We start from the raw sequence: 12,546 nt of genomic DNA on the forward strand, positions 1-12,546 counted from the left end.
TGTCCTGAGCCATCCCTCTTCCAGCATCACCTAATAATGGAGTAACTGGTCATTTATTTCATTGTGGGATTTGCTGTGTGCAAAATGATTCTCACAGAGCGATAATCTTTGAGTTGACTGCACTTTATCTGATATTATAGACCATGCTGTTTGCTGATTACGGATTGATGTGTCACTATTCGTTCAGACACAAATCAGGCAGTATTTGGTCCCTCAACTTCATTAACAATGGGGCAAGTGACTCCTAGTCACCCCAGCAACACACAATAGGACCTCAATTTAACATCTTGTCCAACAGGCAGCACCTCTGACAATGCAGCACTCCCTCAGTACTGGAATGCCTGTCCTGATGTGTCCACGCAAGTCCTGGAGTGGGACTTGAATCTGGAACCTTGTGACTGTTAGGCATGAATGCTACCAACTGATCCAGGCTGATAGCTCAGAGTAAAATCTGTGCTCCTGGTGAGTAAACTTTATTCCAAGGTCCAGATTTTTTATTTAAACAATCACCTGCAAGCTTGTGGCCATTTGATTGCAAAACTTAGTGCAAATGTCAGAGGGCAGTGGGAAAAGGACCATATGTCATAGGTAACTGGCATTGGGCAGCAGGCAATAGATAACAGATAGCTAGCGATGAGAATGAGAAAGGACAGAATCGAACTACTCACAAGGGATTCTCAGTCTTGGTATTTGTGTTTCAGCTTCTGAAGAAGTCAAGACGATAAAGAACGAAGACAAGAACATAGTGAGTAATGCATTTTGTCAGGTTGGTCACATGACCGATGTTGCTGACCTGAAAAGCACTTCCCACTCCCTCTAGCCCAGGATTCCCTAAAGTAGGGGTCACGGCCCAGAATCACAGAGTTGTTATACTCTAGAAGGAGGCCATTCAGCCCATCATGTTTGCACCAGCTCTCCGAGCATTTTGAGTTAGTGAAATTCCAAGTGGAGTTGTGAGCCAAAACATTGGGATAGCAAGATCTGAGGCAATAATAGTTGCCATGGAGTTCCAACCAAGTTAGAACAGCTGTGCTCCCATTCTACTGGGCCCCTGTTCCCACTGAGGTGGTCACAACAATTTTACCCCCTCAAAATGAGGTCAAAATTGGGAAGAATGTTCAGGAACTGGTGCTCCAGCCCCTCAACTTGAGGTTATGTCTCTTCCAACCCGCCCACATTACATTCTGTGACTGGGTGATACCACACCAGGTATGCCAATTAGATCTGATGCACACATGAGGGAGACTGTAAGCCAAGTGTGATCATGGAGGTGAGACTGGCATAGCACAATGACTAACCCCCAGCCACCACCACCAACACACAAATGGTACAAATCTGTCCATTTAGTAAACACCCTCCAGAATATCCACCTCATCCTTCACTCTCTGTTGGACCCTGTGTCCTCACAGTCTATCCCTGTCAAACAGGGTATAGAACCACATTGTAATCGCACAGCACGTCACTGGCCTCAGGCTCAGCTCTCATTCATTTCTTGTTTCCTTCTCCATCCTGCAGCCCTTTGAGATTCCGGATGGGAAATCTGACATCATTGTCGAGGTCATGACCCAGCCACTGGCAAACTGCAACATCTATGGGACTAGTCCTCAGCAAACACTAGTTCAACCTGAGACACAAGGTGAGGGCTTTTCTGCAACATGTACCTGACCTGGGGGCATTTGATGGGACCTTGTACTCTGCCTTGAACCCGTGCTGTGCCAGCACTGGGGAATAGTGGCCAGAGGCAGGCGGTGTGATTCTGGAGGTCGATAGTGTTTGACTCACTCTCTCTTATTCCAGCAGCCATGACCCTAGACGGAAAGACTTTGTACGAGGTCATCAATGTGGTGCCCGTGCGGAGGTGGAAAGAGTTGATGCGGTTGTTAGAGCTGAGGGACTGTGATATCGAGCGGATTGAGATGGATGTTGCTCAGTCCCGTGACCAGCAATATGAAATGCTGCGGCAGTGGAGCCAGCAACAGGCATCCTCAATGGAGTCAGTGTACCAGGCCTTAGAGAGCATGAACCTCTCCGGAATAGTGGAGGAACTTCAAAACAAACTGCTCCACAAAACTAACTCACCCCGTTAAGCCGCACACAGCCACAACTCAGCACAGCAAGGCTTGGAATTACAAATTCACTACTTTCATCGAAGCCACCTTCTGGGTCTGTCTTACAGCCCAGGATTATCGGAACTGGCTAACTATCAGGGCTAATGCCTTAGCATTTTCAGTGCATTGCCAATCTGATTTTACAAGATTCAAGGAGCCCCCCTGAGGTCCCCAGTGGATCTCTGGGATGGGCAGGCACTGAGTTCAAGCAGCCCCTGTCACTGACCTCTGTCAGCTTATTCCAAATGGAGAGGTCCATCTACAGCACAGGCCTTGAGAATCGAGCAGCATTTGGGAGGCTGTTCTTTATGGGGCTGGGGGACAGGTCAGTTTTGGAGGCACATTTATCAACTTTCTGCCTTCAATCTCGTCCTCGAAGCAGGAATGTCATGTGGACAGGGCAGTGGGTGACAGGGATGGTGATGGGGGGTGAGGGTCAGGGTGTCGGGGACAAGAAGGTAAACGACTGATGCACAGCGTATCTGAATTACTCTGTTATATAAATCTGTTATTATAAAATGTTTATAACCGTGGAAGCATGTTCCATAACTGATTAATTCCCACAGGAGCTCAGTATGTTAAACATTGCAGCCTCAAGTGGTCAGTGAGGAACAGGGGAACTCTGAATATTACTTAGAGAACGTAACACTGGCCTTCACATCCAAACACCATGCAGTCAATCAGATATCTCTTTGAATTGTTATAATGTAGGAAACCTACCACCCAATTTACACAATTCAAGAGCCTACAAATGCCAGATAGTTTCTTCGAGGTAGTCCATGAATAAATATTGACAAGGACGTGACGAAGAATTTCCCTGCTTTTCTGAGAATTTCTGTCATGGGATCTTTGACAGCAACCCAGGAAGGCCATCAGGACATCAGTCTAACATTACATCTCCCCTGGGAGCTAGCTGGTCCTTTCATGGCACAGTGGCAATCCTATGTCAGCCTGGATTATATTCACTAATTTGCGATGTAGCTATCAGCCCCATAGCATTTAGACTCAAGAGATGTGTTACAAACTGTACCAGAGCTGCCATCTACTGTGCAGTGCTCAGAATTACATATTATTGGGTGACGGTAAATATCAATGAAAAGCTTACTAACTGCTAATGCTGTAAGAGATATATATTACTGAATAGGACTAACCACGAAGAGGTATGTGCAACTATGTCCCAGTCCTGCACCCAGGGTTTTTTATCCTGTTATTCCCTGGTGTCCTCCCACATGATGAGTGTCTGAGGCAATGGTGCAATATTGGAGCATGAAACTCATCCTTGTACTTTGTGCCCTCTTGTGGTGACATTGTGAAAATATCACTCACTCGACCACAGGCATTTCAAAGATAAGCAAACAAGAGTATCATGAAATCACGGTCAGGATTTAGGCCATTCAGCCCATCATGGTGATGAAAGATGCCATTCAGTCTATGATGTTATGTCGGTCTTTGAAAGAGTTCTCCGCTACATTAATCCGTTTCAAATGCATGTGCTATACAAGGTGATTTCACTGCACTTCGAGATTGATGGCTGTTACGGTCTAAAACACACTCTGAAATAATGTCCCACTACATCCTCCACTCAGTCTTTTTAAATGTGGTCACTGTTAAATACAATAACTAACACCACGGCCAGTTTGCTGTTTGTGGGGTTTTACTGTCTGCAATGTGATCATGTTTTTGATGGGATTGATTAAGGGAGAAATATTGACCAGAAAACAGGGAGAACTCGCCTGCTCTTTAACTAGTATCATGGCATCTTGCACATCCCTTTGAACAGGCAGCTAGTGTCAGTTTACTGCCTCACCTAAAACAGTAACTACAAAACTCTCAATGGTCTCAGGGTGAGAGCAAAGCATCTTCACTACTTCAAATCCACAGGATTTGGATATAGCTGTTCATTGCAGACATTTGTTCAGGCATTGAATGCCAGATATGGCCAGACCACCACAAGCACAAGCAGACCCTGCTCTCCTCTACTGAAACTGCTTTTCAGACCTTTATTATTTTCTCAAGTTTGGTTGGAACTGAGAGCTGTGACCATTGGACTGTGAGCAGAGCTTGATTATTTTTAAAAGGGGTCATTGCAGGGAGGCTGGTGCTGACCAGACTAACAAAGAGAGTCCTGGGGAAAAAGCAAAGATAAACTAAAGTTTGAACTGGTTTAAACTGTTTTTGGACAAATACAATGTGGCTGTGAACATTGTTGGAAGGCATTTTGGTTGTTCTCCAGTCATCCTCAGGTTATCATCTTATAACTGGGATTCTTTTCTTTGAACTTCCAATAAGAAATAGTGAATATTCCTCAAAGTCTACTGGATGGTATTGACCAGAGTCTCCAGAAATCAAGCAGATACAATCCCATGTGCCCGTGATACTACTTATTTTTGAAGTTGCTTGAAGGACCTGGCCAGTTACATCTTTTACTTTTCTTTTAATTTATCCCTTAACTGTGTCTATCCATCTGTCTGCCTATGTGTGAGTGGGGCTATGTTCAAAGAAAATTGGGTTTAAAGCATAGACATTAATTAGGTTAACCATTTAATTCATTGTTTAACTTTGCTCTGCTAGTTACGGTGTTAATAATAAATTGTTAGTTTTTGTTAAAGCATAATTTTGGTGTGTGATATTTATTATTTGTAAAGTCTGGTTAGGAATCATTGAGATAATTTTGAAGGTGATTGAATGTTTTAATTTTAAATTTGTTGCAAATTCAGGAGTAGGGAGGCTGATTTTGTTTGGCTTGTTGTCCCTGTGTTATAACCACTAGTTCGTTCAGGCACACCCAGGAATGCAAAGATAGCCCTGGTTTTCTCTTCACTACATGCCATCCTACGAAACCTCGCTGCTTGCATCTTCAACTCTCAACACCAAGACATGCACGTTGTTCATGTCATTAAGATTGGGACCATCTATTCTGCATTCCTCATTTCTCCAAGCCCACTCACTTTCCCTACATTTTGCACCATGCCCAATTCCTGAATTTTTACATATTTCCAGTTTCTTTCCTATCTTCCTTCATTCCCTCTCCAAGCACATCTCTTCCATGGCAAAAATCTCCTGTTCCCTCAATCTTATTTCTACAAATTGCTGAGTACTTGTCTTCCCTTCCTGATATATGGCATTATTCATTACTCTCTGATACAATAGCTTCACCTTTATAGCTGCTGTCTTAATGCCCTCCTTCGCAAAAACATTCTTGACCTTATTGTTTATGTAGAGAAGTCACCCCTAGTTACAACTTCACTCTCATTGCATTTCAAGTCCATACCCATTTTTCCAGGAATTCCAGGTTTGAACAACTACAAATATGTTTCTACCCATTGTATCAATGTCACACAATATCCTATCCGGGATTATGGTAAACTGCTTTTCTTTGTCTGTTTGACATAGCTGTCTCCACTATCTTCCTCAACTTGTGGGCAGTGCCAATTCCCCCATTTCTACTGGATTGTTACCAAAGCATCATCCAGAGTTGTATCGGACTTGAAGCATCAACTGTTTCTCTCTCCACAAATGCTGCCAGACCTGCCGAGTTTCTCCAGCACCTTGTTCTTTTTTAAATTTCAGATCTGCAGCATTTGCAGTATTTTGCTCTTATCAGCTGGATTGGACTTAACTTCCTGTGGCCACACCACTTTCTTTAGAGCGCCCCAAGTAGCTATTCTCGATCCCTTCCACTCTGATACCTACCTGCAGCTCCTTAGGGAAACTATCCAGGATTTAAACTGTGTGGCTGATGCCACTCAGCCTCTGTTCTGTCAGACCAACGTTCAGTCTAGAACAAGCCGTGATTTCTTTTGGATAAACATTAGGAAAAACTGAAGCTACTGTCCTCAGGAGCATCTCAATGATCTGTCCTTCATCCTTCCAACAATCAGATCATGTAATACTCACACCACACAAGTGCCAGGAATAACCATTTCAAGCGAGAAGGAATCTAACCCTCTGCCCTTAATATTAAATTATTGGCATCATCATTGCTGAATTTCTCTACTAACAGTCTCCAGGTGGTTACTATTGACTGGAAAATGAACCAGCTATATACTTACCTTGGCTACAAGAACAGGTCAAAGGTGAGTCGCTCCCTCCTATCTCCCCAAAGCCTGGACAACATCTACAAGACACGAGTCTGATGTGTGATGGAATACTTTCCTTTTGCATGGATGAGTACAGCTCTAGCAACACTCTTGACTGGCAGCCCATCCACTACCTTCATCATTCACTCTCCTCAGTGGCCCACAGTAGCAATTATGTGTACTGTTTATAAAATACTCTACAGCAACCCAACCAGGCTACTTCAACAGCACATTCCAAACCAACGACTTCTTCTGCAGGAAAGGGCAGCAGATGCAGAGGAACACCAGCATCCTCGCGTGGAACTATATCATTGTTCCTGCATTGTCACTGGATCAAAACCCTGGAACTCCCTTTCCAATAGCACAACAGGCATCACTGCAGCAGTTCAAAAATGCAGCTCACCACAGCAATTCTCCACAGTAATTAGAGATGGGCAAGAATTACTGGCCTGGACACAGCTCCCAAGTGTAATGAATGAATAATTTTTTTTTTAAAAAGTAAGGTGGGATTTCCATCATATTTACTCAGTAACTCTCTTCAAATGGCTGGTACAGAATGGGATGAAAGGAGTCTCAGGTATAATCAATAACAGTTCAGTCTCATACAGCAAGGTATCTTCACTTAGCTGGATCCATCAGATTCTTCAGGAGTGATTGGGAAGAAGCAGCAATGGGCTTTAGGATGGCTAATATCACAAAAATACTGTGGGATCATTACCACAGTGCAACATGCAACGTGCTGAATGAACCTCAAGTTAATGTTCAAGACTGGACAGACGAAAGGGAGACATTTTGATGTTTCTTTGGTCACCTTTGTTTTACATAAAATGCAAGAAAAATATAAAAATTTTTATTATTTGTGCCATGGTACAAAAAGAATCAGCTTATTAACACACCTGCATCAGTAACTGTCTCCTTTATATTACTTCCAACTCATTACAAACTGATAAAAACTATGATATTCACACAAATGGAGAGAAAAAAAGAGGGATGCAGCGGAGAGGACAGAAAATCGATGAGAGGAGGTGGGCAAGAGGGAGGCTGTAAAAGGAATAAAGGGAGAGGAGGACAGGGATGGATGGAGCAGCCAAGAAAGGAGGTGGGGGGGAAAGAGTGCAGGGTGGGGGCAGAGACAGAGAGGTTGGGGGGGCAGATGGGGACAGTGGAATGGAGAACAAAAGGGTGGTTTAGTTTTATACAATTTGCTGAATCCAGAGAATACCGAAAACCATCCTAATCTGGGTTTAATGTGTTTACATTAGCTGTTTTTATTCTAGTGTACTCTGGGATGCCAGTGTGGATGCAGTTTAATTAGAATAACAGCACAGGCAGGAACTCAGGCTAATGCCCAGGTTAACTGAAAGTGGTGCAGATCCAGACCAATATCATAGTGTGTCTGAAACTCTGGAGTGGGTTCAGTTTCCTATTCAACATTCAACCCGTGGAACAGAGTTCTGCTGAGACTGAATAGAATTATTAAGTTAGGCTAAAAGAACTGGGATGCTACACTTCAAGGTAAGTAAAATCTGAAAGGTGATCTGACTAAGCTTTGTAGAATGGTAAAAGGAACGGACTGTGTTCTATTTGAATTTTTTTTAACCAATAAATAAGTTGGGAAAGGTACAATTGTAAGGTCTATAAAGTCAGATCTTGGTTAGATGTCAGGAAATGATTTTTTTTCATAGAAAACTGTCAAACTCTGGAACAGGTTGCCAGCTGAAACACTTCAAGTGAGAGACGGAGACCTTTCTGGTTGCATGGATGTCACTCTGTACTTAAGGAAGATCCTGCAGGGAATTCAGGGCAATTTCCTGGACTAATTTTGATTCCCCAAGGGGCAGCTCAGGGAGCATTTTCTCAATCTTTTCCCCAAACTGACATCTTAAAAATATTTTGGCCTCTTCCATAATCAGAAGTTTGGGGGATGAACTGGAAAAGTACAAGGCATCACAATTGTGTGGGGCCGGATGGATAGCTTTTTTTCCTCTTTATGCGGGCAGAGTTTGTCCAGGTCTGACCAGGACACATGTCAGTTTCTGCCAGTTTCACCAATGACCCTTGGATTGTGCTAGCAGAGTCACGAAAGCTGCCATTATTTAGCAAGGTCACTTTAAGGTCAGCCCAGGATCACCCAATCCCAAGTCACCATCAGCTCAGGAGTTGTTGAAGTCTGAGCTGTCGATCTGTCACTAAGTCCACACTCTCAGTGGTGTTGGGGTGGGGGGGTGGCGTGAGCTTTCAACTCATGTTTCTTAGGACAGCTTGACACTGCTCCAGCCCCACATCATAACCTGGGCCTTGTTCATCCTAACAAGCTTTAAAATCAGGAATCAATTGCTGGTAAGCAAAGGCCTCAGTCACAAGCCCTCAAGGGCACAAGTTGTCTTCAACACAAGGACACAGGCCTTTCTGTAAGGCCTCCATTCTTTGATCAGTACATGTTCCCAGAAGTATCCTGGATTGGAAGCTGCAACTCCTTCACATCCTCCAACTGTTGCACTGAGCTGCATGTTTGCCAGCAACCTTCACTCTCAGCTTCCACTGGAACACCAGCCACTTTCCAATTCTCCGACTCAGAGTCCTTGTGTTCCTCCTGGATTGGAAACCCTTCATCCACTTCAGTTCCTTCCTCCTCCGCTGGAGCAGGATAATCTTCCTCAGCAGAGACTGGCCCGGAGCTCCCATCTCCCAGCCGGTGGCAGCAGTTGACATAACACTTGCCGGTATTTATTGTAACGCTCACTGTTGGGTTTCCACTGAATTCCATCACGGGGGACGGAGCTCCTGCTTAAACATAACAATCAGTTACACTCAACATCATTCCTCGCTGACTAGGACAGCACGGAATCAACGGGAAGGAGCCTGTCTCCAAGTAGGGCCAAGGTGGGAAATGGAAGAGCTGCTGCTTCCCACTGAAGGCACTGGGTCAAGATACCGACTCTCTGAGGTACAAGTTCCCTCTGGTAACACACACAATTTCCACTAACATTTATTCACCCAGACACAGACACATACTCTGACCCATTCAGTCACACTGGGAGATGGTGCCAGATAAGAAGATAAATTCCCAGGCTATTCCCTCCCTTCTGTGAGTGAGTGTTTGGGAACAGAACACAGAATCCGTTTGTGACACATTAAACACTCTGACATTCTCAGGTGCCTTTAAATATTAGGCCCCACGTAGGATCAGCCTGAGCCCAGAGATCTGAGGACAACAGGAGTGTAGCTGCATTGAGCAAGCTTCTGTGTAGAGGTCGCCCCAAACTCTAGCCCTCTGTAAGTTAGCCCTGATGGGCCTGGGGGAAACTGATAGTGTCACAGTAATCTCACTGGTCTAGCCCTCCAGAGGCCCACACTACTGCTCGGGGAGACAGGATCGGTTCAAATTCAATTAATAAAATCTGGAATTGAAACATTATTTCAAAGTCACTGTTGCTGACAGTATTGTGGATTGTTGTAAAAACCCATCTGATTCAGTGAGGTACTTCAGGGAAGGAAATCTGCCATTCTTAACTGGTCTGGCCTACCCATCACTCCAGACTCTCACCAGTGTGGTCCACTGTTAAATACCCTCTGAAATAGTCCAGAAGACTACTCTGTTCACTGGCATTTAAGGATTGGCAACGCTTGCCAGCAATGCCCTTACTCCTCAATGAAAGACAGTAATTTCTTTTTTAAAAATAGAGTTGTCCTACCTGAACTGGGCCGGGATTCTCTGCTAATGTATCCCTGATCTTCCTGGGAATCGATGCGTGAATAATTGTTCAAATGGGCAACAGCATGATGGGTCTGAGTGCGCTCCTCCTCCTTTGAGCTGTATCCTATGCCTGGTTTCCTTTGGATACCCCCTGACCCACTGCCGGTGCTGGATCTGGAGAGTGAGCAGGAATGCTCTGTCCTAGGCACAGATTCTGTTTGATATTCCTTCTGCTCAATTGTCCCATTCTGCGCTTTCACTGCTTCCAGGTCACTCTCATTTACACCAATTAAAACAGCCATCTCGACTGGGTCAGCCTTCTTCATGGGCTGTTGAGGAAAATAATTCACATTAAAAAAAAAAACAAGAATCAAAAAAAAAGAAAAAGAGTCAACAAGTTGTCTATAAACTGACTGCCACACCCCTCCCTGTCAAACTGAACCAGGCCTCTCTACCTGGGCACTAGTTTAACATGTGGGAGAATAGGTCATTTGTTGTCCACTGTTACTGTTTTATGTAGTTTTCATCTGTTCTGTGAGTGGCACGGTGGCTCAGTGGTTAGCACTGTTACTTTACAGCACCAGGGTCCCAGATTTGATTCCACCCTCAGACGACTGTCTGCGTGGTGTTTGCACATTCTCCCAGTGTCTGCGTGGGTTTCCTCCGGGTGCTCCAGTTTCCTCCCACAGTCCAGAGATGGGCATATTTAGGTGGGTTGGCCATCATAAATTACCCTGTGATATCCAGGTCTGTACAGGTTCGATGGATTAGCCATGGGAAGTAGAGGGTTACAAGGATAGGTTGGGGTTGGGTCTGGGTGAGCTGCTCTTCACAAGGTCAGTGCAGGGCTCGATGGGCCAAATTGCCTCTATCTGCACGGTAGGGATTATATGATACACACACATACAACTTCCACCTTCTACCTCATTCATTGGGTTTGGCTTGCAATCCAACTATTCCCCAGTGTTTGGGCTGTGGTGAGATCTAGCTTGCAGGGTCAACAATGCTCTGACCCCCTGGATCCTGACTGTGTACTAACGCTGTTAAGACTGAGTGTGGTATCTAGTGAAACAAGTACTGTGTGACAGATTCCAGGAGCCCATGTGTCACACGGCTTGACTTTGCTGAAAAGTAGAATTTTAGTCCTTACCATATTTGGATTCTGATTCCAGAGATCAGGCTTCCTCCCTTCAAAGAAAAAACAGAAAGAATAAAGAATTAAAATCAATGCCATGGAATTGATCAAGCTACCAGTGGATTCTCGGAGATGGGATCAGCTCAGCCCTCGTGCAAGGGGAAGAATGGGATAATGGAGAGAGGCCATTCTCCATTCTCATTAGCTAGCTGAAGCTTCGGACCAGTTAAATAATCCCACACTAAGGATAGTGGGAGCAAGCAGAGAGCTGATCATCACACATTGTTAGCACCAGACTCTGAAATGCAGAAAAGGCATATAAACCCGCAGAACCCATAGACGGCCACCAGAGGGCAAATGCCTACCTGGATTTAACATAACAGGGATAGTAGGAACTGCAGATGCTGGAGAATCTGAGATAACAAGGTGTAGAGCTGGATGAACACAGCAGGCCAAGCAGCATCAGAGGAGCAGGAAGGCTGACGTTTCAGGCCTAGACCCTTCTTCAGAAAATGAAACATAACAGGGTTCAGATATGCACTTTTGCAGCAGCATTTTAGCATTTGGGGGAGCCCTTGTAAAGAAGGGACATGACGGCCTACTGATATTATTGCTAGACGATTAATCCAGGAACCCGGATAATGTTCTGGAGTCCCAGGTTTGAAACCCACTGCAGCAGATGACGGAATTTGAACTCAATCTAAAAAAATCTGGAATTGAATAATTTAGTGATGATCATGAAACCACTGTTCTTATCCGGCTCCCCAATATCCTTACAGGCCTGTGCGTGACCCATGATCCACGTTCCTGATACTGATTCACCTTACAACAGAATTCCACAGAATTGGGATTACTTATAATCCTGATAATATAATGACATTATACAGAATTCCTGGAATTAAGTTAGTCATGTTGACTGGATTTCCTACAACATTTGCTGCTGGATGTAAATATAAAAGCAACGTTCAATTAAGACCATAAGAAATCGGAACAGGAGTAGGCTATTTTGCCCCTCAAACCTCCTCCACCATTCAATAGGATCCTGGCTGATCTGTTATTTCTCACATCCACTTAACCCTGTCTCCCCGTAACCCCGGATTCCCCTTAGTGGTCAAAAATCTATCTATCCCAGCTTTAAATATGCACAGGGACTCTTCCCCAGAGCTCTATGTGGCAAGGAGTTCCAAAGTCTCTCAATCGGCAGAGAAAAGAAATTTCTCCTCACCTCAAGTGTTAAATTGGCACCCCTTTATTTTGAGACTATGTTCTTTAGTCTTAGACTCTCCCATGAGGGGAAACATCCTCTCAACATTTACCCTGTCAAGCCCCTGAAGAATTCTAAACGTTTCAATGAGATCACATCTCATTCTTTTAAACCCCACTGAGTAGAGTCCCAACCTGTTCAACCTTTACTCATAAGACAATCCCTTCATACTGGGGATCTATCTAGTCAGAGATAACACAGCGTGGAGCTGGAGGAACACAGCAGGCCAGGCAGCATCAGAGGAACAGGAAAGCCGACGTTTC

The 12,546-nt window shown here is 44.4% G+C and overlaps 2 protein-coding genes across 2 annotated transcripts in view; one reads left to right on the forward strand and one right to left on the reverse strand.

The window, feature by feature from the left end:
• The window catches only part of LOC109921029 (tumor necrosis factor receptor superfamily member 25-like), a 29,093-nt gene extending 26,903 nt beyond the window's left edge, over positions 1-2,190 (forward strand). The window contains exons 8-10 of the mRNA XM_020521071.2: positions 702-745; positions 1,516-1,636; positions 1,798-2,190. Of these exons, the coding sequence (XP_020376660.1) occupies positions 702-745; positions 1,516-1,636; positions 1,798-2,087 (455 nt within the window). The 3' untranslated portion in view covers positions 2,088-2,190. The remainder of the gene's footprint in view (positions 1-701; positions 746-1,515; positions 1,637-1,797) is intronic.
• A 4,825-nt stretch (positions 2,191-7,015) lies between these two features.
• Positions 7,016-11,406, reverse strand: LOC125486671. The gene is made up of 3 exons (XM_048615232.1): positions 11,035-11,406; positions 9,883-10,213; positions 7,016-8,971 (listed from the first exon to the last, which is right to left on the reverse strand). The coding sequence occupies exons 1-3, from the start codon at positions 11,116-11,118 to the stop codon at positions 8,619-8,621; spliced, it is 768 nt and encodes a 255-aa protein (XP_048471189.1). The 5' UTR covers positions 11,119-11,406; the 3' UTR covers positions 7,016-8,618.
• Between the last annotated feature and the right edge of the window lie 1,140 nt (positions 11,407-12,546).

The sequence above is a fragment of the Rhincodon typus genome, chromosome 31 (genome assembly GCF_021869965.1).
Source record: "Rhincodon typus isolate 14 chromosome 31, sRhiTyp1.1, whole genome shotgun sequence".
Taxonomy (NCBI): domain Eukaryota; kingdom Metazoa; phylum Chordata; class Chondrichthyes; order Orectolobiformes; family Rhincodontidae; genus Rhincodon; species Rhincodon typus.

Coding starts and splice junctions, on each gene's coding strand:
- LOC125486671 (XM_048615232.1), bottom strand. CDS start 11,118: ATGGCATTGATTTTAATTCTTTATTCTTTCTGTTTTTTCTTTGAAGGG. Junction 10,214..11,034: donor GGAATCAGAATCCAAATATG/GTAAGGACTAAA, acceptor TTTCCTCAACAG/CCCATGAAGAAGGCTGACCC. Junction 8,972..9,882: donor AGAATCCCGGCCCAGTTCAG/GTAGGACAACTC, acceptor ATGTTTAAGCAG/GAGCTCCGTCCCCCGTGATG.